The following is a 26,728-nucleotide window of genomic DNA, read 5'->3' on the forward strand; positions in this document are numbered from 1 at the left end:
TCACAACCCGCTCCTCCCCCACGACCCCACCCCCTGCCCCACGACCCCGCCCTGTCTCCCACGCCCCCGCCCGCCCGCGCGAGAAAACAGGAAGGGGCCCGCGGCGGCGGCGGCGGCGCTGGAAGGAAGCGCAGGAAGCGGCGGCGGGTGCGGCGCTTATCTCGGGCCCCAGCCGGACCCCTGGCCTCACGCCCCGCGCCGGCCGGGCAGGGGACGTGGGGGCGGCCGGAGGACGGGCCTGCTCACCTGGCGGGGGGCCCTGGCCGCCTTACCACCGAGCCGCAACTGTCACAACCGGGCCATGGAGGGAGGCGACAGGACTTCACTGGGCCAGGCGGTGCCCCTCCAGCCCGGGGACCCAGGGGCCGGGGTCCAACCGCAGGACGCCCCACCTCCCCACAACGCACACTGGCCCGCCCCGCCCCCAGGCCCTGGCCGCCCCGTTTCCCCCCTTACAAGGACTCGCTTTGCCCTGCAGGTGCGGGCTCCCTGCTGCTTCTTCCGGGCTTTAACTCTTGGAGGGGGGGGACGGCGCGCCAATGGTTGTTTCTGTGTTTACAAAGCTGGGTCTTTTCCTGGGGAGGGGGCAGGATGGGGACTGTCCCTGGGCGCCCCCCAGGGTCCCGCAGGCCACTGGCAGGGACAATGGGCTCCAACACCTGGCACTCCCTCCCCCCGCCCCATGAGTATGTGCTTTGCTTCCTGGAGTGGGGGGCCGCGTGTGTTTCCGCGTCAACCACGACTGGAACGACGCCTTGGCGCACACCTGCAGGCAGGGACCCCACACTCAGGCTCACAGGCAAGAGCCCGAGGGCCTTCAGGTCTGGTGCAGGTGTTTCCTCCCGCGCCTTCGCGGCACCCAGCGCCAGATGCAGGGTCCGGCCGACTCACGTCCTGTCCCAGAGCCCTGGCTCCGCGAACGCGGAGGTGTGTCATGTTCAGGGCCTGGCATGGCGGGCACCCGTCTTTCCCACAACCTCCCACTGCCTCCTGGTGCTCGGCTGGGCTGGGGTGGCGGCCAGTAGGGGAGGGGACACCGGGGAGGTGCCGCTGGAGCCCATGAGTGGGCCCCAGGCAGGGCAAAGGCGCTCTGCCGCCCTCAGAAGGGCCAGTGCTCGAGGTTGGCACGGACCCCACCCCTGCGGTCTGTCGGCAGCCTGGGGAGGGGCAGAGGTGGGCAGTGGGGGTCGGGAGAGAGGGGCCTGTGGGCGGGGGCGGGGAACACACAAGTGGCACATTGGGATCACGTTTTTGGTTTTCCGAATCCAGAGACTTAGTTTGCCTGTCGCCCGTGTTCCAGATGTTCTTTCAAAGGCTCCCAGTCTGGGGAGGCCGTGGGACCCGGACTACCCTTCAAAGCCTGCCTGGCCCCTCCTTGCAGCGCTGCACATGGGCGGTCTGGCTCCCTGGCCAGTGCTCTGCAGCCGCGTCTGCCACCCCGGCACAGCCCCTCCCCCTGGGTCCCAGCCCCCCGCCCCCGCCCGGCCCGGGCGAAGGAGCTGAGAAGGCACGCGTGTAGGACAGGACGCCACGGGGTGCAGGCCCCAACCCCACCACGTGTGTGCCCCAGAAAGAGTGTCTTATGGAGGAAGCACCAGGCTCAGGCCACATGCCCAGGGCCTTGGCAGGGAAGGCAGGGCACTGGGGCCTGGCAGATAGATACCTCGAGTCCACGAAAGGCGGGGCCCATCCACCGGGTCACACCGCCTACACTCTGCCCTCCGTGGCCCAGTGACCCGTGGCCAGTGGCTCTGTCCTCACCGTTGAGTCTCTTTCCATCTCTCTGTCGGTTCTGGTCAGTTCCAGCCAGCAAAGACTGGGGTAGCTCATGTGCTCCGGTGCCGGGCCTGGAGGGCCAGACCTCAAGTCTGAGCAGGGTGGCCCCAGCTTTCCCTCCACCTGCCCCAGACGTGGTCTGGTTGGGATGTCCCCGCCCTGGACAAGTGAACTTCGTCCCAGAAGCCAGAAGACCACCCTGCCCTCATCCTGCAGGAGCAAAGATGCTGAAGTGGGTTGAATGGTGGCCCCAGAGATACATCCACCTCCCAGAACCTATGAGTGGGACCTTATGTAGAAAAAGGGGAGTTGGCAGGTGTAATTTAGGATCTTGAGGTGAGGAGATCTTCCTAGATTACCCAGGTGGCACTAAATCCAGCAGCAAAGATCCTCAGAGAGGAGAGACGGCCACACGAAGCAAGAGGCAGGTATTGGAGCAAAGCAGCCACAAGCGAAGGAACACCCGGAGCCACCAGAAGCTTCAAGAAGCAAGAATGGTTTCGCCCCTGGAGGGAGCCCAGCCCAGCCCTACAACACCCGATTTCAGGCCAATGGTACTGATTTTGGACTTCTGGCCTCCAGAACTGTGAGAGAAGAAAATTTTATTGTGTTAGGTCACCTAGTTTGTGGTAATTTGTTATGGCAGCTCTAGGAAACTAATACAGGTGGTTTCCAAGATATGGGGGACAGTGGCCCATGTCCCCACAGCCGTGATGCTGACCCATCATCTGGGGGTTGGCAGAAGCAGGCCTGGGCGCGATGTGCAGAGCCTCTGCCTGGCACTGAGGCCTCGAGAGGAAGTGCAGAGGGTGGCCGGCGGTGGCCGGGGCGGGGGGTGGGGGTCTTGTGCTGAGAACAACTTGGAAGTGAGATGAGGGAGGGACCACTGGGGTCGTCGAGCTCAGGCCACAGGCCTCCAGCCCCCACGCCCAGGCGGTCAATTTGCCAGGACAGACCAGGGTTAGACATCAGGAGGGTGTGCGAGCAAAGCAGCCACAAGCGAAGGAACACCCGGAGCCACCAGAAGCTTCAAGAAGCAAGAATGGTTTCGCCCCTGGAGGGAGCCCAGCCCAGCCCTACAACACCCGATTTCAGGCCAATGGTACTGATTTTGGACTTCTGGCCTCCAGAACTGTGAGAGAAGAAAATTTTATTGTGTTAGGTCACCTAGTTTGTGGTAATTTGTTATGGCAGCTCTAGGAAACTAATACAGGTGGTTTCCAAGATATGGGGGACAGTGGCCCATGTCCCCACAGCCGTGATGCTGACCCATCATCTGGGGGTTGGCAGAAGCAGGCCTGGGCGCGATGTGCAGAGCCTCTGCCTGGCACTGAGGCCTCGAGAGGAAGTGCAGAGGGTGGCCGGCGGTGGCCGGGGCGGGGGGTGGGGGTCTTGTGCTGAGAACAACTTGGAAGTGAGATGAGGGAGGGACCACTGGGGTCGTCGAGCTCAGGCCACAGGCCTCCAGCCCCCACGCCCAGGCGGTCAATTTGCCAGGACAGACCAGGGTTAGACATCAGGAGGGTGTGCCTGAGAGAGGGGCGCCGTGCCAGGCAGGGTGGGGCAGGAACCTGGACCCGTGCACTCACACATCCCTGTGCACACACACCTCGACATATACATTTGTGTACGCGTGCACACACACACAACACGCACGCACGCACACAGACACACAGACACACACACGCGCGCGCGCGCGCGCTCCCTGCCGGGGAGGCTCTGGCAGGAGCCCCCAGGGAGGAACAGCCGGGCCAGGGTGCAGGAGCATCTTGTCCACCACCATGGTCGCAGCCCAGGACTCAGACGGAGATTGTGTCCCCGTCGCTGAGGCCTCGGCTCCTCCTCCCAGCCCCCCTGAAACGGGGTTTATTGGGAACTGCCTCAGGCGTGGGCGGACGGAAGGGCTGCCCATTGCCCGCTCACCACGGCGGCGAGGAGTGCTGTTCGTGGGCAGCGGCCGGGACGGCCCAGAGGCCACGCCCAGGCGCCCTTAGGAGGAGCACGCTCCCCACAGGCCCTGGTGCTGGGCCGGGTCCAAGTGCAAGGAGCCGGGTGCCCTTGGGAAAGCAGGAGCATGGTGGGGGCCCCTGTGGAGGGCCTGTTCCCTCCCCGTCCCTGCACCCAGACCCCTGGACTCTCCTACTGACCTTCTACCAGGCCCGATTCAGCTCCCCCAGGCCTTGTGCTCCGACCAAAGCGGGACTTTTCCCTCCTACCTGGACACCTGGCCACACCCCCAGGCTTGCACAGCAGGAGCCAGCGACGAGACTGCTCCCCTCAGCTTGCTCCTCCACCGGTGTTCCCCAAGTCCAAGAGGAGGACTCCCCCAGGGGCTCGGGCCGGGACCCTGGGGTTGCCCGGACCTCCCCTCACCCCACCCATGTCCAGGCCCACCTCCTCCAGCCTCACCTCAACCACACAGGCCCCCTGCCCAGGCCACCCTCACACTCGGAGTGCGACCACGTGGCCTGGGAACCTATAAGGCGACTGGATGCACCCTGAGGTCCGCGACCTGCACACAGGGCACATGCGGGGCGTCACCCTGCTTGGGGCCTGGCTCTCATTCCAGTTCCTACGCTTCCTGCTGTGAGACCTGGGACAAGTCCTGTAAACTCCCAGTGCCTCGGTTTCCTACTGTACGAACCAGGGACAGTCGCTCCTGTTGCTCAGACTGAACGCGTTCACACGCACACAACGGGGGCGGTCGGGGCCAGCTGTGCCCTGCCGACGGCTCCGCCAGCAAGGCCTGTCTGCATCTCCTGCTCGCCTCTGTTCTGCCAGGGTGCCCAGGGCAAGGCCTGCTTCGGTGCCTAGCGGGTCTGTCCACCTGTCAGGGAAGAGCATGGTGACAGGTGTACCGACCAGGCACCCACCTTGACCAGGTGCCCTGCCTGCCCTGCTGCACCCCCCGCTTCACAGGCTGTGATCCGGGAGGGGGCCACGGACCCCCAGGCCTAAGCGGCTGTAGGTGCGGGACTCTGGGGATCAGCCCTCCGCTGGGCCACGCAAACAAAAGGTCCCAGGACACAAGACGGTGGGTCCCCGGCTGGCCTGTCCAGGCCCGCCGAGGAGCTGCTGCCACCCTTCCCAGGCCACAGGAAATGGCCTGGCCCAGCTTGCAGCCAGGGCCGCAGCTCGCTTCCCTTCAGGCCCGTTTCCTTTATCCGGTTGTTTTGCTCCGAATTCACAAAGCTCAGCCTTCCCCTCCCCTCCATTTCCACCCTTCCCCCATCCCAGAGTGGAGCAGGACGGATACGACGCTACATTCTAGGACCAGCAGGAGTCCCCATCTGCCCCCGCGCCCCCCGCCCAAGCCTGCAGCGCCGACTTAGCAGGAGTTCCGTCCCGAGGCGCCCCCTGCTGGCCGAGCCTGGGAGCACCGCCGCTCCCCCCCCCCACCTCCCCCACACCGCGCGTGCGGGAGGCCCCAGCGCCCCCTCCCCACCGAGGCGCGGACCCGGGGCGGCTCCTGGTCCCACAGCTGGCAGGCGAAGAAAGAGCGAACAGGGCCGCAGCACCAGCTCAGTTTATTGGGGCCTTGCTGGGGGCGGAGGGCGGGCCCCCTCCGGGACCAGCTCCCCAGGCAGGCCCCGCCTCCCAGTCCCGGGCCCTCCGAGGAGTGCGGGCCGCGGCGAGGGAGGGGCCGGGCCGCGAGGCCCTCTCCCCGCCCCGCGCGCTCGGGGCGCTTAGGGGCCCCAGGAGCCGTCGGTGGCCGCGGCGCGCAGCGCGAAGAGCTTCTCCCAGCAGGTGGCGACGGCGTCCAGGGCGCGCAGCAGGAGCCGCCTCCGGCCGCCCCGACGCCGAACAGGGCGCGTCTCGGGCCGCCGGCTCCGCTGTCGGGGACGCGTCGGTCAGGGCGTGGGCACGGCCCCCGCCCGCCCCCTCCCCCGCAGCTCGTGTCCAGCCCCTGGGAAGGGAGACCGCGGGGCCGTGGGAGCGAGCGGGGACGCGCACCTGGCGCAGCGTCCGGCAGTGGCGCCGCATCACCGCCTCGGTGCGCACGGCCACGGTCCAAGCTGCCTTTTCCAGAGCCCCGCGGCGGCCCCCGGCCACCGCCCCACGTAGGGTCCGACCCAGGGCCACGATGGACAGTAGGATACTGTGCTCCTGGGGAGGGGAGGAAGCGGGGGACTGGGGGAGGAGCCCCGTGGGGAGGGGGCTGGAGGGCTTGGGTGGTGAGGTCTCCATACCTTATGGGCGCCACAGGAGGCTCCCACCCGGCCCCGCCATCGGGAGGCCGCGGCTCCAGTCAGGTTTTTCTGAATGAAATGGAGTTGTCTGGAGCCCGGCCCGGTCCACCTCACCGCGGCCTGCAGGTCCTCGAAGATGACCGCGCGGTAGTGGTGGAGCACGTCGGGGACGCTGCAGGCGCCGAGCCTGGCCCGGCCCGGTGCAGCCCCCAGCAGCGCCAGCAGGAGCGCCCAGAGTGCGGGCCTGGGGGGCCCCTGGGAGGGATCCAGGCTCAGAGTCTGCGGAGGGGCCGACCCTCCCGCAGCACTGCGGGCAACGTGCTCACCCTGCCCCCCCGGCCCCTGCACCCGACACACACACACACACACACACACACACGAACACACGGGAATCACACACACACACACACACACACACACACACACACACACACACACACACACGGGAATCTCTGAGCTGGTGTAACAGAGACGTCGCCATGCCATTCAACAAATGCTCTAGGCACAGGGCTGGCAGGTTTGGGGAAGGACAGACGACAGCACCCGCAGCTCTGGTCTGCATGGGTGCGAGGGCCCAAGTACCCATAAGACTGGAGGGCAGGACTGACCTAGGTCTGGCTACAGCAGGAAGCACCCCCTGTACAGCCTCACCCTTGGCCATGCCCTGACCCATGCCCACCAGAGCTGGGCTCATCTCCAGGTGCCCCACAGGAGAGGGCAGAACTCATCTGCCCCCTCAATGGCCGGGCAGCTCCTCCTCACCCTCCCCATGGCTCTGCTACCAGCTCTGAGAGCCGTGGGAGCTAGGGTTCCCTTGCACCCCCGACCCAACCAGGACAGGGGTGAGGGCTCAGAGCTCAAGGCCACACCCCTTTGGAAGGGGAAGGCTTGGGGAAAGCCCAAGGCGAAGAAGGGAGGAAGGGGACCGCGGTCCACACCACCAGGGCTCCCCTCCCCCAGAATGAAGAGAACTGGCTCTCATGGGCAAGAAGCCCACCCCCGCTCAGAAGCCCAGACACCAGAAAGAGCAGCTTGTCCGCAGGCTCCCAGCCCCCAGGCTGGAGTCACACAGCACTGGAAAATCAATCATGTGCACCCAGCGAGACTTGGGACTCCAGACACAGGACTCGACTCTGCTTCCCAGCCTGGCAGGAGAGCCTGACCACGCAGGGCCGGGCTTGGGGGCCGTGGGGGCTCCCCGCCCGAGGCACCCGGCAGCGTTGGCCGGAGGACCAAATGCAATTAGCTGTGGGCCCTTATCGAAGCCCACCCCCTCCCTAGACAGGCCTGGCGTGATGGCCAACTCAGCCGCCCCCTGCCTGCTGAGGGTCAGAGTTCACAGTGAGAACAAGAGCCCTTGCTGCTGGAAGGATGTCCAAGTGCGGTAGGTTGGTTGCCCGGGGGGTCCCGGGAAGGCCTGTCTGCCCCTGACCAGGGCCCGAGGCTCAGCCAGTCCAACCCACGAGGACAGGGTGGCCCCAGCTCCAGGAGGGAGACTCCCTCCCCCCGCCGCTGCGCTGCCGGGAAGGCCAGTCAGGAGCACCCAGGGCCAGGCTGCGGTGACGACGGTGACGGGAAGCAAGGGGGATTTCCCGGTGGGGACACCGCGGGTCAGCAGCCTCTCCTGGGCTGTGCGCGCTCCCTGCCCCTCAGCCGAAGTCAGCCCTCTCCCCAGCGGCCCACAGCTGCTCACCATGGGCTTCTCAGGGTCAGGCCCTCCCTCACTCCCGCCCGTGGGCCTCGGACATGGTCCTGGGGTCCTCAGGTGGGGAGGGCCGCTGCCGCTCCAGGTCCCGCTCCAAACCCGGCCAACAGGGCTTCCCTGGACGGCAGGCAGACGAGGCTTTTGAAGTTGGCTCCTCTGAGCAAAGGGGGGAGGGAGCAGGAGGGAGGCCCCGGGATCGCAGCCCTGCCCCCTCCCTCCCCACCGCTATCCAATCACTTCTTCAATTAACCTGACCCTGGAGCCCAGCCCCACCGGGCCGTCTTCCCACCCAGTGGATCTTGGATTAAGCCATCGGACCTGGGAGACCTCCTCTGCCGAGGAGGGGTAGGGTGCTTGGTGGGCAGAGAGCAGGGCAGGGCCCAGCCGGAGGGGAAGGGGGGCCAGGAGAAGCGGGGGCCGCCCTGCGCCCTCCTCCAGGGCCTTCCTCAGCGGTCAGCAGGTGCTGCCTCTGCCAGGAACCGGGCCACCAGCAGGACCAGGTGAGCAGGACCTAACCCTCCCGCCCCAGCTCCCCACCCTGACGTCCGGGGGTCCTGCCCCAGCAGGTCCCAGGCAGGCAGGGGACTTCCCGGGCTCCCGGCTGGCCCGGCCCTCGGGGGAGGTGCCGCCCACTGCTCGCCCGTCCTGGGCTGAGGGGTGTTTTGCTGGGGGAGCCCACGGCCACTCACCCCACCAGGCTTGCAGGGGGCTGGGCCACGGCACCCTGCCGCGCAGTATGCTGGTGCTGCCCAGCCCTGCCCCCAGCAGTGCCTCCCAACAAGGGACGCCTAGCAACTCAGCGAGCCTTGAGCTGGAACTGAAAAATGTCAGTGGAAGAAAAGCTAAGATATGTTTTCCCCAGGGAGAAAAGTACTTTCACCACCACCTCGAGGCACTGGTCCCCAGGCAAAGGAGTAAAGACATTTGCATGTGGACAATCAGATGCTCTGGAACGTTCCAAGGGCCCTGTGGGAGGCCTCACCTGACCTGAGATCAGAGAAAGTGTCCGGGAGAAGCCACAACCAACTGAGGGCTGCCAGCTGCCCTGTGGCCGCAGCCAGGTCACTGCCCCTTCCTGGGCCTCCGTTTCCACATCTGTACAGGGACAGGCCGGCTGTCGAGCTCCTCAAAACTTCAGGACGCACTTTCCAGTGCAAGGGGCAGGACCCCCCCACCTCCTCCAAAAGAGATCAAAGGAAACTCCTGAGCATCAGCGAAAACACCCAGCACCCTGGCGCGGCCCCTGGGACCGGCTGCCCTCGGTAGGCAGAGGGTTTCCAGAGCCACAGACCATCCGTGAGCGGGGCCTGGCCCGGCCGCCCCCGGCACCAGCAGTTGCGACCCCACGCAGGGACGGTCCGACCCCGCCCAGGGCTGGCCACGTCCTTGCGGCTCCCAGAGCGTCGGAGGTGGACCTGGCTGGGCCCGCGCTCTGCAGGCAGACGCCCACGCCCTTGGTGCTGATGAGCAGGGCGTGCTCCCCAACCTCGGCTGCTGCCGGAGGGCTAAGCCTCGGGTCAGTGACTGGCCCGCAGAACGAGGCACCGAGGAGCCCCTCTGGGGTCGTTTCTTACAAAAGGACGTGTGGGCGTAACTGCCAGCCGCCCTTCTCGTCACCACACGTGACAAGCCGCATCTCTTCTCCCTGGCCCACGGCCTCTGGACCAACCCTGACCTCCGGCCAGATGTCTCTAGCCGTGGCCAACACACCCCCTTCCAAGAGAACTAGCTAGTTTCCAACTGGACACAGACGCAGGGATCCAGAGCCCGAGGAAGTCTTTCATCCTCACGTGGTGAAAACACACTCAAGTCTCCCAAGTAATGAATGCGTATTCAGCCTAGAGAGAGGACAGTTACAAGTGCTTTAGCCTAAAATTGCTGACTACCAATTAGCAAAAGTGAATTCACCTGCCCATGGGAGCGAGCCTCTCACACGCTGGGGGCAGCACCTCAGGGGCCAAGCCCGTCCGCACCCAGGAAAGTCACCTACCCAGGGGCACACGCAGTCTGCAGCTGTGGGCGGGTGGGGGGGCCGCAGACCACCCCGGGGCGGGAGAGCGTGTGCTCCCGCAGGGGTACTGGAGTCACCGGGCCAGCCAGACCCCGGCTGTCCCCACGCGGGGCTCTAACCCAGGACACGAGGTCCCGCCACCATTCTCCATAAAGCCCTGGAGAGCCTCACCGCTCCCCTGGCATCTCCTCTGTGGGCACGGGCTCTCACGAGGCCTCCTGCAAAGTGAGCCCCATCCAGCACGGGGCAGACTGGGGCGGCCAAAGCACGCGAGGGGAGGGCTCGGAGAACACCTGCCGGCCACAAACCCCACAACTGCTAGAAAGCCTTTAATCAAAGACGGGACAGACAGCTCTCACGCCCCCCGCCCCGCCCCCAGCCAGCGCACGGCCGCGACGGTCAGAAGGTGTTCTTGATGCGGGCTGCCACCAGCACCAGAATCTCCCCGATCTTCCGCTGCCAGTTGGCGATGTCCTTGGACGTGGCGCACCACAGCTCCCCGTGCCGGGGCTCGGCGTTCTCGCAGCGCCGTTTCACCTCCTCCCGCTGCTCCTGGGTGGGGACCACAGGCGCGTGAGGCGCCCCCACCCCTCCGCCGCCCCCAGCCCCGCTCCCCGGGAGCAGGCCCGCCACATTCCACCAGGCCCCACACCAGCGCCTGCCCCCGCCCCCCAACTAGGAGCCGACCAGCTCCCCCAAGCCTGGCTTCCACGTCCCGCGGGGACCCAACGGGACTGGGCTCCGGGAGGGCTCCTGCCTAGCAGGACAGGGCCCCCGAGGCACAAGGACAACCCCCAGGCCCTCAGCTCCAGCCCCATTTCTGCCCTGGCCCGAGCCCCCATCACAACCAACTCATTAAAAGATGCCCCAGACATCTAAATCTCAGGCCGAGAGGCTCCAAGGCTGTAGCCAGAAAGCCGCGTGGAAGCTGAATCAGCCGTCAGCGCTGCGGGACAGGTGGGGTGGGGGCAGCGGGCGGCAGGTGCCTCACCTCCGTGCCGTGCTGCAGCTCGAACTTGTAGAAGAAGGCCCAGGCATCCCCCAGGTCCGAGTCGATCTTCACGGTGCGGTGGAACCACTCCCGGGCCTTGGTGATCTTCCGCTCACTCCAGAACAGCCTGCGGGGGGGACCAAATGAGCGGCCAGGGGACGGTGCTGGGGGGCACTCTGGGGCCGCAGGAGCCACGCTAGGGGTGGCCCCGGCCTCCTCGGGCCACAGCTCGCTCCCGGGTGGGCTGGACGACGAGCCTGGTGAGTCTAGTGACCTGCCACAGGCAGCCACAGGGGCACAGAGCCTGGCTCAGGCGCTGCTGGTCTTGTCCTCTCACCGGAGAGCTTGGGTTTCCCACAGGGGTGCCGAGGAATCAGTCCTGACCACCCAGAAACCACTCCAGGTGACTAACCTGAAACCCTCCTTCAAGTGTCTAACCAAAGCATTTCTTAAAAAACCACTCACAGAGCAAGAACTTCCAACTCCCTTAAATTATTTTCCTTTGAGTAAAATACAGGGAGATGAAAGTAATAAACCTGACAAAAATTAAATCAAGGCTTTGATTAGGGAAAGTGAAGTGAAGTTTCCGCCTGCTCCTCCACATTCACCTTCTGGAACGTTCTGCCCTACCAGGCAGCTCCAGCAGGAACCGAAGCCAACACTGAGAACCTGGGCTATACCAGCAGACACAGAAACCTGAAAACTAGGCCCAGGAGAGGATCCACAGCGTCAGAAACCAAGTCAGGGGCCCAGGGAGCCTTGCCGACATGCCAGCGAGGGGAGGGGAGGGCAGGCCAGCGGGGAGGCACGGTGGGGTGGGCAGTCTGACAGCCGGGGCCTCTGGGGGGCTTCCATCCTCCACCCGGCTCCGCAGCCAGAAGCACCAGAGGGGATGGGCACCACGCGCCCTCCAGGCAGCTGTGTGGGCTGGTCTCCGCGACAAAATGGAATAATTTCATGCTCTGATAGCTTGATTGTTTTTTAAGCCTTGTGGTATTCTTAATTGCCAGTGTTAGATAAACTGTGATTTAAAGAGCACAAACCCAGATAGCAGCACACAGAGCACCAGCCTGGGAACAGCAAGGAGGGACCTGTTTACCTTGCAAAGCCTTTTATGAGGTTTTATGGCTGCCCTATCAGAGTGGAATAGGAGGCGGAGGCGGAAGCACAGGGCAGGCGGGCGGGACAGGGGGAGGGAGCCTCCGAGGTGGGGGGCGGCCCAGGCTGCGCCTCAGGGGCCTGCGGGAAGCCCCACGCGCAGTGCCCTCGGCCCTCACGGAGGGGGCGCTGGCAGGAGCTGAGCAGGCAGGTGGGCCAGGCTCCTGCCGGGGCAGCCACGGCGCCCGGGAGCTCCTGGGCCCCACACACCCCCGGGCCCCGGTGAGAGCCCAAGGAGCCCTCCGCCCCAACCCCAGTCGCTCCTAGCCCGGCCACACCCAACCCCGGCCCGGTACTCAGGTTGCTCCTCTCAGGCCATCGTCCTCCTTCTAGAAGGAAGCAGAGACCCTGCGGGTCCAGGAGGTTCTGAAGGCCCGCCACACCTCCCCAGGGAGCCCCGGACCCAGCACCCTGCATGAGCTTGCATCGGGAGGTCGCCTGCTCACCTCCTCTTGCCCTTGAGGCTGGGAGGTGGCCTCCACACCTGCAGGCACACTGACGGCCTGACCCACGGGCCCTGGATTGTTCCCGGGGTCACACAGGTCAAAGGGCCTGGTTTCTGGCCCGAACGCAATGGAAACAGTTGTCTTGCTTACAGCCCTCTGAACCAAAGAAGGTTCGCTTGCAACCTAAATTCCGTGTGGACCAGCGTCAGCAAGCCTCTGTCTGTCCTGCAACCCAAGGCCCACGTAGGAATAAACTGAAGAGTAGTAGAGACAGAGCGAGCAGAGCCACAAGAACGAACCAGGACAGAGGGTCGGGGTCCAGGACGACCCAGGCCATCCAGGTAGCCCACGTCCAGGGGGCCTCGACCCAGAGATGCGCTCGGTCGTGGAGCCGTGGAGGCCACGGACCAGGGGAGCCCGCCCTGCCCCAGGGACCAGTGGGAGGCTAGGCGCCGCCACCGGGACACCCACTCACTTGGCCACGGCCAGCAGCACGTGGGGATCGTGCTCACACCTCTTCAGGGCATCCACGCTCTTGGTCTTTCGCTGGGGCCTCGCCTCCAGGAAGACGGCTTCAGACCACAGGACCCCTGAAATCCAGACACACAGACGTCTGCCTCAGCTCTCAGAGATGTGCCCGTCCACACACAGGCTGCCCAAGGGCAGCCTTCGAAGACTGAGGGTGTCCGCAGCTGCACCTCCCGCATGGCTGCTCACGTCTGCTCGGGCAGAAGAGCAGAGGCCGCCTGTGCCGCCTGCCCCACTGCCCACCTGGAGCCACAGGGTCCCACTGGCACGGACGGGACAACATCCCGGGGGCGGCGAGGCTGGAAGTCCCAACAACTTCCAAGGGTTCACTCCCAGGGCCTCAGTGACTTCACAGTTGAGAATTTATTTTAACAAAATAACCAAAGGTGCTACTGAAGATTCAGGCAGAAAGACAACCGGGGATTGATAGCAGCCTGCAAACTGGCCCCCAGTTGAGTGGTGTATTTCTGACATACACGCAGGTAATTCCACGATGCCACTAAAAAATGTGCATTCTTAAGAATTCAATAATGAAAAACTCTCACAAAAATTTCAGCTTTAAAAAAAGGCACGGGGCTTCCCTGCCTGGTGGCTCAGTGGTTAAGAACCCACCTGCCAATGCAGGGGACACGGGTTTGAGCCCTGGTCCGGGAAGATCCCACGTGCCGAGGAGCAACTAAGCCCGTGCGCCACAACTACCGAGCCGGCGCTCTAGAGCCCGCGAGCCACAACTACTGAAGCCCGCGCACCTAGAGCCCGAGCTCCACAAGTGATGCCACCGCAATGAGAAGCCCGCGCACCACAAGGAAGAGTAGCCCCCTCTCGCCGCAACTAGAGGAAGCCCGCGTGCGGCAACGAAGACCCAACGCAGCCAAAAAAAAAAAAAAAGAAAAAAAAAGAGGCACAAAACCAAACACACAGCATGACTTTGATTTTGTGCAATAATACAAGTTCTAGAAATACAAACAAGCTAAAAGCAGTGATTTCCGAGTACTGGGGTTACAGGTGATTTTCCTGTGTCCTGTTCTGCTCCAAATTCGTTTATACTGCATGTGCACTAACTTACAGACTTGAGATGAAATAGTAAAAAATTAAATTATATTAAAAAAAAAAAAGGTAGCGCCTCAGAACACGAGGTCAAACTCCTCACGTTGAGGCTTGAGTTCAATCGTCTAAATGACCGAGTATAACAGACGTATTTTTGTCTGTTTGGACCTGACGCCCACTGTGTGCAGCCTGGGAGCGGGGCGCTCACCGGAGCTGGGGCACTCCTGCAGCGCCTTGGCCATGAGCGTGCTGGCGATGTTCTTCAGGCCCGCGCGGTACTCCAGCCGCACCGACTCCAGCCTGCGGAGAGAGGCCCGAGGCGGGGGTTCAGCGCCATCCACCGGCAGCCCGATGACAAGCGGAAGGTCCCGGGGAGCCACCGGGGCTGGATTTCCCGGCTCTGCCCCGCGGCTCACCTCCCAGAGGAGGGAGATGCTGGTGACCCCCACCCTCAAGCCGCCGCAGTAGCCGACACCTGGGACTCTGATGTCATCGAGGTGCGCACGAAGACGGCCAGGATGAAGACAGACAGGCCTGCTGACGGCTGCTGGGGCACCTCAGTGAGCTGACACCCTGAAGGCACACGCTGCATCTCTGTGTGCACAGCCTCCTATGGACATTCTTCACCCGGCAAACTCCTATTCATCCCTCAAGGCCTTTCCCAGATATCACCTCTTCTGTAGAGTCCACTCTCTTGGCGTCATCCACCCCCGATGCCCCATCAGCAGCTCCTGGCTCTTCTGGGGAACCCTTAATCTGAACACAAGCTACACTGCGTCAAACTACCTTCAGGCCGGTCTGAACCCTCCCACGGCCGAGACAGGACTCCTCACGGCTGGCACCTTCCCACGGAGGCTGAGCTGGAAATGCTGCACCAAGTCCTCGGCCTGAGTGTGTGAGCGAGGTTGGCTCACGGGCGGGCGGCGCAGGGACTCACCACAGGCCGGGGTTCTTCGGGTTCTTCAGGCGAGACTTCTCCAGAATGGCCCGAGCTCGGGTCAGCTGCCCAACCTTCTCCTCCAGCCGGGAAAGCAAAAGCCACAGGGGTGTGGAGTGGGGACATTTCTTCAACTGCAGCCACAGACACAAGTGAGAGACAAGTGAGAGAGGGCTCAGCTGGCATCTGGGAGGGGCTGTTAACAGCGTGGTGGCTCCTCGAGCCGGGAGTGAGGGCCACCTTTGACCCCAGAGACCCGGCCGCTTCACGCCCAGGCGTGTGTCTACACGCACGGCTGTACTGTGCACACGTGCACGGGGTGTGTGTTCATGAGCACGCCGTGCCACGTGCACGTACACACGGGTGTTGACTCAGCAGCCTGTGCCTTACGTGGGCCGTAAACCGTACTCTGCTGAGTGCAGCGTGCACGGCTTGGTGGGGGGCAGAAGCCGGGACTGGGTCAGGGGACGGGTCTGCCCCAAGCCCACAGCTCCTCCGAGCTTGGGCCCAAGCAAGTGGCTGACAAATTCCCGCCGGAGGAGAGGGTGCCAGGGTCCAGGCCGAGGCTCACCCCCTGGCTGTAGGCTTCCCGGGCCTTCTCCACCAGCCCCTCCTGCTCCTCGATCTGGCCCTTCATCATCCAGAGCTTGGGGAAGTCCTCATAGTGCTTCAGGGCCTCTTCGCACAGCTCCTGGGCAGCCGCGATGTTCCCCAGCACCCATTCCAACTTCACAGACTTCATGAACACCTGAGGGACCAGACGGCCTCAGCCCGGCTCTGGCGCTGGGCCTGGGCTGGGCTGGCCCCTTCCTGGCACTCGCCTCACCCAGAGCTCACCCCGAACGCTGTCTCGTATCTTTCGGGACAAGCCAGGGCTACACACGTGAATGCATTTTAAAGCCAAGAGTGAACAAACGAGCTCCGAGCACCGCGGCCTCAGGCGGGGCGCGGGGCGCGGGGGCCCCCGCACGTGGCGGGCGGGACGGCTCTGCTCACCCGGGCGGTGGGCGCGCTGCTCCGCGCCTTGGCCAGCAGCCTGCGCGCCCGCTCGTACTCGTTGTTCTCGGACTCCAGCTTCACAGCCGCCAGCCAGATCTCCTCGCTGTTGGGGTTGGCCTGCGGGGCAAGGGCGCAGCTTCAGCAGCGAGCGGGGCGAGGCCACCCTGACCGGAGGCAGCCCGCCTGGGAGCCACACCGGGCCTCGCTCTGCAGCAGGACGTCTAATCCAGGCGTGTCCTGGGCTAACGGGGAACAGAGCAGAGCCCAGCCCCAGGACACCGACTTCCCCACAAACAAGCCAGCCTGTCTCGCTGCCACAGACGCGCAGCCTCCACGGCACTGGGGCCGTGGGGCCAACCGCCACCCTCCGCCTGCCGACGCCGTCGCTCACGTCCCACCCGCGTGGATCCGCCCACCCAATCCTGCTCCTTCCCAAGCCTGGCGATGAGGAACTGGCCGTCCCGGTGTGTCAACGTGGATAGGACGGAAGGATGCCCGGGACATCACGGACGGCACGGAGAGGGCTCCCAGGGTCAGGACTGGGTCACGTACAACCCAGAGTCCAGCAGACACGTGGGTGGTGCCCTCCAGCCTCCTGAGAGCACAGCCAGCTGCTGGCCACACTCAGCCTGACCACGTGCCCAACCTGAGAAGCAACCCCGCCCCCCGCCCCGGTGGCAGCTAAGGAGAAGAGGGGCGGAGACGGGCAGCACTGCCCGGGCAGTGGTGGGAGAGCACCGGGACCACTGGGAGAGGGGGAGTGTCCTCCACCCTGGGCGCCCAGACGACAGCTGAGAGCACAAGGGAGACCCAGGCCAGGCCCCTCCACGTATTTACTCAGGGAGGGGCAGACCTTATTATGCCAGCCTGGGTGACAACAGAGTGACGCAGACTCTCTAGTATATAAAAAAGCATGGTGCAAACCACTGACTAACACCCCTGTCGACATAAAGTATCAGGATGTCACACATGACAATAAAAATCAGGTCCTAAGAAAAAGGCACAGGGACTGCCCTGGCGGTCCAGTGGTTAAGACTGAGCTTCCAGTGCAGGGGGGCACGGGTTCAATCCCTGGTCGGGAAACTAAGACCCCACGTGCCATGTGGCGCAGCCAAAAAAGAAAAAAAAAAAAAAACTGAAAAAAGAAAAGAAAAAGGCACAGCTCACGGCATCAGCCACGGTAAGCCTGGCTAGGCGCGGCTGTCTGAACTCAACTCCACCCGCTGACGGGCCTGGGCAGCGCTAGGTGGCCCTCGTGTGAGGGCCCTGCCAATGCAGGCAACTACGCTCGGGCACGGGGGACAGGCCTTCCTCCTGCGCGGACCGGACACCCTAACGTTCACATAGGAAAGTGGCCGTCGCCGTGCCCTCGTGTGAGGACGTGGTGGTCCGGCTGCTGCCCCGTCCCTCCTGTCTCCCTGGGTCTGTGCTGTGGAACACTTAGCCCGAGGTCAGACTGAGTGGCGGCAAATGAGAGGTAGGCGTCCATCGTCTGGGCCACTGTTCCTCCTCTCAGGCCCCCTCAGGGCCCCACTGCCCACAAGAGCAGCCCAAGTCCCACGCGGCCTGACCACGCTCGGCCCCTCTAGGGTCAGCTCCTGTCGATGAGGGGGGAGGGCTTGAGGAGGGCACGGGACGCTGGAGCCCTCAGGCCAAGGCCCACCCCTCACCCACCTGGAAGGCCAGAGCCAGGATGCTCCTCGCCGCGGGCACGTCCCCGGCCAGCCACTTGGACTTGGCGCCCATGAGCCACAGCACCTCTGCTTTGGGGCAGTGGGCCACGGCCCGCTGCAGCAGGGCCTCCAAGGACTCCCTGCAAGACAGGGGCTGGTCACCACCAGAGAACGCAGGCCGCTCTCAGCCAAGCCGCAGGCACTGGAAAGACAGTTAGCGCTTCAAAGTTCGAAGCTGTCAATGATTGACCAGACTTTTACAATGGGGAGAGTGTGGGGAAATCTTTTCTCTCCATAAAGGCTCGAAAGTCAACTACTGAAGAGGGTGCTACAAAGCAACGCATTGTTCAAACAGCAGAGTCTGATAAAACCTCTCAAGAGAGCCTTTTACAGCCGTGTGTCCTGGAGGCGTGATAACTTCGTGGTCTGGGGGCCGGGGGCCTTTTCATCTCTAACCACAGATCCGCTGATAAAGATTACTACCAGAGTCTACTCTCCGGCATCCAGAGAAACTGTCTTATTGAAGAAAGTTATTTTAGGTCACCATCAAGCAAGAAGCCTGGGTTTCAGGTGTGAAGCCCCCAACCCCTGCGCAGCCCACCACCCCTGTAATACCCCCGGCACAGACGACCTCCCCGGGCCTCGGCAGCAAGACCGAGTTGAGAGCACAGAATCGTCTGCATGACGTGAAGCTCGACACCGGAACCAAGACCCCCAGGTCTGAAGCCCTTGGCCCCCTCACCCCGCCAAGGACACCAGAGCCAGGGGCGGGGAACTGCCCCTGAACCCAGGGACCAAGACCCTCAGGAGCAGCCCTGCTCTAGACAGGACTGCCCGGGTGGACTTGCACGGGGTGAACCGGCAGGGTCATTTCAAAATGTCCCCGAAGGAGTTAACTGCAAAACACACAGCAGCCGGTGGGAACGGGAACTTCCGCAGCAGAGACTCCCTGAAAAGCCCAAGACTGATCGATGAGACAAAAGAAAAGCAACAGGGGCTCCGTGCTCCCAGCTGCAGCCCAGGTGGGACCAGCAAGGCCCGAGCAGAGAGGACGCAGCAGAGGACCCGGGCAGAGGCTGCCCACCTAACTGCAGACGTTGCAACATCTAATTTAATCAGCAGTTACAGCCAATGAGGCAGACCCGAAAGGTTTTTTCAATTAAAGAGGACAATTAAAGAAAACTGTCAAGGACCTCCTCGGAGCACAAAAACCAGCCCAAACCCAAATGCAGCACAGCTGAAATGAAAAACAGGCCTGCCGGGGCCCAGATGCCGCACCGCCCACGCTGCCGAAGCCAGAGCCCCACAGACGTGGGACTTCGGGCTGCAGCCCTGCCCCAGGGACCCCTCAAACCACCAGTGCCCCTGGCTCAGCTGCAGGCACTTGGGCAGACGGGCCCCTCAGTGCCTTGGCACTATACAACAGCAGCAATGCTAGTGCAGAAGGTGCCAGGAAGACAGCTTGGCTGAAAAGCCCGAGAGCTTCCGCCCCTCGCCACAGAGGCTGGACCCCGAACAAGGCCCTAGCCCACCCACGGGGACAAGAGGCCTAAAGCCGGCGCAGGGCGGCGGGCCTGCCACATACCTGGTGCCGTGGTTCTTCTCAAAGTACGCGGCCCGCAGCCACACACTCTTCTTGCTGGGGAAGACCTGCAGGGCGTAGGCGTAGATGGCTCTGGCACATTCCAGGGCGCTGTGGGCCACACACTAGGGCAGAAAGAGGGCCGTGAACAGGGCGGCCCGGCACCGACCCGGGACGGGTACCCACTCTGTGACTCCTGACCCGAGCCCTGTGCGCCAGTTACAAAGACTCTGGGGCTTCCGTGGCCCCACGGGACCAAGTGACAGGCGCTCAGGGCCTGGGGGATGGGCAGCCCAGCCCATCTCCGGGGGTGAGCCCTGGAAAGCCCCACGCTCAGGGGCACCAAGGGCTTCCGCTCTTCCTGCAGGTCACAAAGCGCCGAGGACAGCTGCCTGCTCCAGCCCAAGTGAAGAGACGACAGAGAAACGGAAGAAAGCCTGAAAGGGCTCCAGAGTTACTGCTCCCACAGTCGGCCATCTGTCTGCAGGGTGACGCCCACCGAGGCCCCCGTGTTGTCGAGGGCGACGAGGAAAGTAAGGAGAACACAGAGCTCGAGTCCACACTCAGAATCAGAAGGGCTCAGCAACCAGAGGGAGCTGGGCTCTTCCCGTGGGCGGAGACGGGGAGCCTGCGAGGCCATTCTGCACACTTCTCTGTCTTAAATGTCACGTAACAAAAAGCCCCGAGACCACGATGGCTGGCACGGGAGACCCTTTAGTGCTCACGAGGTACCCGGGTCACACGTGTGACACCATGTGAGTTCCACGCAGACAGCGGCCACGGCCCGCATCCAGGGACCGGAGGCGCAGGAGAGCGCCCACGTGAACAAGGGAGAAAGAAAAGCTCTGCACTGCAGGAGTCCAGCTGATCAACTCTCATCAAACGCAGAAGCCACGATATTTAGAAAACCAGCACCTGACAGATGCCACAGTAATAAGAGACAGAAGCTAAAAGCGTCATTAATGGACCCGCAAACTAGTGGGTCAAAGTTTGGTGAGCAACGGCATGTTTACATGGTCTCAGTGTCGCCCCACAAAATACTTACTAGTTACAAAGGGCCACAGCAGCCTTCCAGGGGAGGGACCTGGCAGGCACCGCCTGAGCTGCTCAGAGGATGTGCCCCCACCGACCCAGCAGGACAGAGTCCTGCAAAGATCAGAGCCCGGCCGTGAGGACACAGCGTGGAGACCAAACCAAGGGGCCTGTACTCTCAAAAAAGTCACACTCATGAAAAACGACAGACCAAAGCCCTCCCCCGAACTCTCGGGGCCACGGAGACCTGTGGATATGACCCTGGGCAGCTCCTCAACCAGAACACAGTTGGGTTTTTCCTTTTGCCAAAAGGCACTTAGTGAGCCAATCGGTGAAATGTGAATAAGGCCTCAGATTACATCATAGTCCTACATCAACACTGATCTCCTGAGCTTGATAGCTATGCTGTGGTTGCATAAGAGAAGGTCCCCATTTAAAGAAACACACGCTGAAATGTTCAGAGGGAAAGGGCCACCACATGTGCAATGTACTCTCAAACAGTTCAGGGAAAATAAGGGGCATGTGTGTGCAAGTGTGTGCACGTGTGGAGAACACAAAAGCGAATGTGGTGAAATGGGTAAATCTGGGGGAACCTAGGTGTAGGGCGTAAAAGAATTCTTCTTACAGTTTTGCAACTTTTCTGTAAGTCTAAAGTTATTTTTTTATTTATTTATTTATTTTTTTTTTTTGCGGTACGCGGGCCTCTCACCGCTGTGGCCTCTCCCGCTGCGGAGCACAGGCTCCGGACGCGCAGGCCCAGCGGCCACGGCTCACGGGCCCAGCCGCTCCGCGGCATGTGGGATCCTCCCGGACCGGGGCACGAACCCGTCTCCCCTGCATCGGCAGGCGGACTCTCAACCACCGCGCCACGAGGGAAGCCCTCTAAAGTTATTTTTAAATCAAAGGTTATTGGGCTTCCCTGGTGGCACGGTGGTTGAGAATCCACCTGCCGATGCAGGGGACATGGGTTCGAGCCCTGGAGCGGGAAGATCCCATGGACCGTGGAGCAACTAAGCCCGTGCACCACAACTACTGAGCCTGCGCTCTAGAGCCCGCGAGCCACAACTACTGAGCCCGCATGCCACAACTACTGAGGCTGCGCTCCACAACGAGAAGCCACCGCAATGAGAAGCCTGCACACCCCAACGAGCAGCCCCCCACTCGCCGCAACTAGAGAAAAGCCCGCGCGCAGCAACGAAGACCCAACGCAGCCAAAAAGGAATTAAATAAATAAATAAGTAAAACAAAATAAAAACCAGCAGGTCAGAAAGATTTCCAAAGCAGAGCGGGTTCCCCACAGCCCAGGCTCCAGGCCCGCGCGGCCCCACTCACGCTGTCAGCGTCTTCCATCCACGTGTGCTTCCGGTCTTCCTCCTCAATGCCGATCCCGATCACGGCGCGCATGGCTGCCTGGCAGGTGGCCACGCTCCCAGCCTTGTCACACTCCTCGGCGTCCTGAAAGAGGGACACGGAGCTCGCTCACCACCCAGAGCCGCAGGGGCCTGGCAGGCGGACGCATGCCTGGACGGAGCGGGCTGCAGGCGATGAGCTCCAAGGGTTCTGGTGCCCCCGTGGCCCTGCCACTGCCCGCTGACTGTGCTCATCCTTCCCCGCCACCCAGCAGATAAGTGTTCCACAAATCCCTAACCTACCCACTTAACAAACATTACATAAGCACCTACCGTGTACAAAGTACCAGAGTCGGCAACTCAGTGGCCATAGGGGTTGCTATGCTAAGAAAGTTCCAAAGCACTTGGGGGTAAAAGACGAGGTCACTCACGCTCGTACTGTCAGCCCGGGATCCAGATTCGAAATGGACAAAAGGAAGAGCCACTCTACCCCAAAGAGGCAGACCTGACTGGGGGAAGGAGCCCAGCACATGGAGGGTGAGACAGAAACCTGGGGAAGGACCAGCCACCAGGGCATTCCGGCAGGCAGCGGGGGCGCGGGCTGACCGGCAGAAAAGCACTGGACTTCAGGAGAGCAACTCTCAGGACAAGCAGAGAGAAGACAGTCGTGGTTCCAGAGACGAGACGCCGAGTGCCACTGAAGCCTCCTGCCCGGCGGGGGGAAGGACCAGCAAACGCAGAGAGGAACGCGCGTTTACACACATCAGACCAACGACATCGAAGCGTGCAGGCCAAGGTGCGGACAGAGGTGCGTGCGTGCGGCCGAGGACGGACACAGGCACGACCTCTACCGCGGGTAGCTTCAAGCTCCCTATCAAAACAAGACTCACAGAGGCTGACCCAGCAATGCCTTTTAAGGAACATACTCCCAGTCGTTCAAAACGACGGACGCGCCAGGACTGTTCGCAACAGCTAAAGGAGTAGGAAGCACCCTGCTGATGCCGCCACCCAGAGACTCCAGGCCGGCTGGACACGCCGAGCCAGGCTTCCCTGGCTGTGAGAGGAGCACAGCACGGCAGCCCTCGCCTGAGCCCCTCGGGCGTGGTAATAAGCATCAGAAAGGCATCCCAGGCCCAGGAGAGCTGAGGGCAAAGGCTCAGGAGAGGGCACAGGCTGCCCACAGCCAAGGGGCAGAGCTCAGCACCCCGGCAGGGCTCGGAGGGCAGAGCGTGCAGCACCAGACACGAGAGAGGAGAGGCACACGGGGAGACAGCCCCGGGTGTCGGCTCTGCCGAGGGTCCCCCGTGGTCCCCACTGAGCACAGCCCAGCACAGACGGGCTGGAAGGACCGTCCAGAAGGGTTGGTGGGATGGTCCTCGGAGCACGCCTGGGCCCGGGAACAGCGCCCGTCCCCGCTGGCCAGGGCGGAGACCCCAGGAGACACACGGCACTGAGCACAGCACCCAGAGTCACCGCCACAGGAGGGCGAACCCCAAACCGCCCCACAAGGACTACGGTCGACCCCACCCAGCGTCGAGGCAAGACCCACGGGGTCAGAACGTTTCCAATAACAGAACCGCGCTCCCACACCGAAGCCCGGAACGCTCACAGTGGCACAAAAGCATCTGGCCCCCAACAAGGGAAAACGCACAGCGTCCACGGCAAAGCAAAGATTATCAGGCATGCAAAGAAACCAGGAAAGACAATTCATAATAAAGAAGAAAATATTCAATGTCTACCAAAATCACTGACCCAGATGTTAGAATGAGCAGACAAGGACACTAAAACAGTTATTATAATCATGATCCACGTGTTCAAAATGTTATATGGCAACATGAAAGATGTGATAGAAGGCTTTAAAAAGATCAAAATCCCTAGAAGTGAAAACTGCCAAGATCTAAGATGAAAAATGTCCTCGATGACATAAACAGCAGATTAGACATCACAGAAGATTAGCGAAACTTGAGGTCAAAGCAATAGACGTTATCCAAGACGAAACTGAGAGAAAAAAGAGTATTTCTGTAACCGACCAGAGCATCAGAGGGCGTATGAGCTAACACCACACCCACAGGAAAGACTAGACGTCCTCCAGGTCCATGACCAGAGGTGGGGGCCCTCACCACTGCTCTTCTAGCCAGGCAAGCAGATGGGAAATAAAAGGTACCGTGCTGGAAAAGAGGAAGTAAAACTGTATTTACAGACAGTATAATCCTATACATAAAAAATCCTGGCTTCCCTGGTGGCGCACTGGTTGAGAGTCCGCCTGCCGATGCAGGGGACACGGGTTCGTGCCCCGGTCCGGGAAGATCCCACGTGCCGCGGAGCGGCTGGGCCCGTGAGCCGTGGCCGCTGAGCCCGCGCGTCCGGAGCCTGTGCTCCGCAACGGGAGAGGCCACAACAGTGAGAGGCCCCCGTACCGCAAAAAAAAAAAAAAAAAAAAAAAAAAAAAAAAAAAAACACCTAAAGAATCTGCTGAAACTATTACAATTTGATAAATGACTTCAGCAAGGTCACAGAACATAAGATCAATATTTAAAAATCAATTTTATTACTACACACTAACAACGAACCTGAAAATGAAAGTAAAAAATTCTATTTACGACAGCATCAAAAATAATAGAGTACTTTAGATTACATAAGTGTAATATTAGTTCACTAAAACATTACTGAAAAAAATTTTTTAAAACTAAATAAATGGAAAGACACCCCATGTTCACCGACTGGAAGAGTTACTACTGTTAGGATGGCAACAGTCTGCCCAGATGATCTGTAGTATAGAGTCAATGCAACCCCTATCAAAATCCCAGCTGGCTATTTTGTAGGCTCTGACAAGTTGACCCTAAAATTCATATGAAAACACAAAGAACCGAGCATAGCCGAAACAATCTGTAAAGAACAAAGTAGGAGGACTCACAAAGCCTCCTCATTTCAAAGCCACAGTAAGCAGAGCAGTGTGGTGCTGGCATAAACCCAGATATACAGCCTCACGGAGCAGGACTGAGATTCCAGAAGCAAACTTTTACATTTATGACCAGCTGGTTCTCCACAACAGTGCCAGGACTACTCAACAGGGGAAGAGCTAGCGGCGCCAGGACAACGGGACACGCGCTTGTAAAAGCATGAAGTTCAACTCTTTTAAGGCAAATGGATCACAGACCTAAAGGTAAGCGCTAAAAAAATAAAAATCTTAAAAAACACAGGAGTAATCTTCATAACCTCAGGTTAGGGAAGGTTTCTTTGACATGATACCTAAAGCACGAGTAACAAAAGAAATAAATAAATCGGACTATATCGAAAACATTTGTGCTATAAGCAACACAAACAACTGACAAATGACTTGCATCCAAAATATATACAAAAAATTCTCACCACTCAATAATAAAAATAAATAATAAACAATAAAAAGATGAATAACCCACTATATTAAAACCCACTGATTACCCACTTTAAATGGGTAAATTTTATGGATGGTTAATTATAGCTTAACAAACTGTTAAAAAATGAAACAGAGGGGCTTCCCTGGTGGCGCCGTGGTTGAGAGTCCGCCTGCCGATGCAGGGGACACAGGTTCGTGCCCAGGGCCGCGATAGTGGGAGGCCCGCGCACCGCAGTGAAGAGTAGCCCCCGCTTGCCACAACTAGAGAAAGCCCTCACACAGAAACAAAGACCCAACACGGCCACAAATAAATAAACAAATAAATTAAAAAAAAAAAAAGAAACAGAAAGAATAATTTTAAAAATGAATAGATCACCATGAGCTGGAAGAGAGCTTCAAGTAGCCTAATGAGCAGGTAATTGTGCCTCAAAGAGGATGAGTTGAAGAAACAGGGGACACAAATTTTCCAAATCCAATAAAATCTATAAATCCACAGATCCAAGATACTGAACGAACTCTACACACAAGAAACATGAAAAACCACACCAAGTCAGATTACAACCAAACTGCTCAAAACCCATGATACAGAAAAACATCTTAAAAGCAGATAGAAATCTTTTAATTTAGAAATTTAAAAAAATTTTTAATTTAATTTTTAACAAAAAAGTACGTACAAAGGAGCAAAGATGACAGCAGGTGTCTCGCTGGAAACAACCCAGAAAGAAAAAACTGTCAACCTAGAATTCTACACCCAGAGGAAATATCTTTCAAAGCAGGGATGAAATAAAGACTGTTCCCAGACATTTAAAAACTGGAAGAACTGGGGCTTCCCTGGTGGCGCAGTGGTTGAGGGTCCGCCTGCCGATGCAGGGGAAACGGGTTCGTGCCCCGGTCCGGGAAGATCCCACATGCCGCGGAGCGGCTGGGCCCGTGAGCCATGGCCGCTGAGCCTGCGCGTCCGGAGCCTGTGCTCCGTGGTGGGAGAGGCCGCAGCGGTGAGAGGCCCGCGTACCGCAAAAAAACCCAAAAAAACAAAAAAACAAAAACTGGAAGAACGGACCATCAGGCCTGCACTGAAAGAAATGTTCAAAAAAGTCCGTCAGGCAGAAGGAAGGTGACACCAGCTGGAAACCGGGATCCACACAAAGGAATGAGAATGTCAAAAATGGTTAAACAACACTAAAAAAATAAAGGAGCTGAATCTAAATGATTAGATTTCAGAGATACATATGAGGCCTTGCACCTGAGATTTTAAAACATTGCCCAAACACAGGAAGGGAAGAGAACAGAGGTACTGATCCATCGCCACCTCCTCGGGAGGAGGGAGATGCTGGAGTAGCTCCGGTGCAGCAGTTGGAGCCACTGGGAGGAGGGCAAGCAGCACTGCGGCAGCAGGGGCACGAGAAGGGAGGTGGCAGAGGTCTGAGGCCGCCTTCCGAGGCTGAGGGCAGTGGGTGAAGCAAAGGGGCAGGAGGAGGCAGGAGAGGGCAGCTGTGGCCTGGCGGCGGGTTAGGGTGCTTTCAAAGACCTCGCTGGCCACGAACTACAGAAGTTAAAGACGGGGACCTGAGTGACAGAAGCTCTAAGGCTCACTCTCTTTTAAATCGTATCATCTCGATACCATAAACAAGACCAAAAGACAACCCTCGGAATGGGAGAAAATATTTGCAAATGAAGCAACTGACAGGATTAATCTCCAAAATTTACAAGCAGCTCACGCAGCTCAATAACAAAAAAACAAACAACCCAATCCAAAAATGGGCAGAAGAACTAAACAGACATTTCTCCAGAGAAGATATACAGATTGCCAACAAACACATGAAAGAATGCTCAACATCATTAATCATTAGAGAAATGCAAATCAAAACCACAATGAGATATCATCTCAAACCGGTCAGAATGGCCATCATCAAAAAATCTAGAAGAAC

At 60.3% G+C, this 26,728-nt stretch overlaps 2 protein-coding genes across 2 annotated transcripts in view; both read right to left on the reverse strand.

Moving 5' to 3' along the window:
* Window positions 1-5,462: 5,462 nt before the first annotated feature.
* C14H20orf204 (chromosome 14 C20orf204 homolog) lies at window positions 5,463-6,660 on the reverse strand. The gene is made up of 4 exons (XM_055090651.1): window positions 6,403-6,660; window positions 5,967-6,221; window positions 5,731-5,883; window positions 5,463-5,609 (listed from the first exon to the last, which is right to left on the reverse strand). The coding sequence occupies exons 1-4, from the start codon at window positions 6,658-6,660 to the stop codon at window positions 5,463-5,465; spliced, it is 813 nt and encodes a 270-aa protein (XP_054946626.1).
* Window positions 6,661-9,995: 3,335 nt separating this feature from the next.
* Window positions 9,996-26,728, reverse strand: part of PRPF6 (pre-mRNA processing factor 6) — a 36,674-nt gene continuing 19,941 nt past the window's right edge. The window contains exons 12-21 of the mRNA XM_024128534.3: window positions 21,408-21,530; window positions 19,047-19,168; window positions 17,463-17,601; window positions 15,786-15,905; window positions 15,361-15,537; window positions 14,790-14,923; window positions 14,061-14,152; window positions 12,753-12,867; window positions 10,674-10,800; window positions 9,996-10,234 (exon numbers count right to left, since the gene is read on the reverse strand). Coding sequence (XP_023984302.1) covers window positions 10,082-10,234; window positions 10,674-10,800; window positions 12,753-12,867; window positions 14,061-14,152; window positions 14,790-14,923; window positions 15,361-15,537; window positions 15,786-15,905; window positions 17,463-17,601; window positions 19,047-19,168; window positions 21,408-21,530 — 1,302 coding nt within the window. The 3' untranslated portion in view covers window positions 9,996-10,081. The remainder of the gene's footprint in view (window positions 10,235-10,673; window positions 10,801-12,752; window positions 12,868-14,060; window positions 14,153-14,789; window positions 14,924-15,360; window positions 15,538-15,785; window positions 15,906-17,462; window positions 17,602-19,046; window positions 19,169-21,407; window positions 21,531-26,728) is intronic.

Source organism: Physeter macrocephalus, chromosome 14 (genome assembly GCF_002837175.3).
Source record: "Physeter macrocephalus isolate SW-GA chromosome 14, ASM283717v5, whole genome shotgun sequence".
NCBI classification, from domain to species: domain Eukaryota; kingdom Metazoa; phylum Chordata; class Mammalia; order Artiodactyla; family Physeteridae; genus Physeter; species Physeter macrocephalus.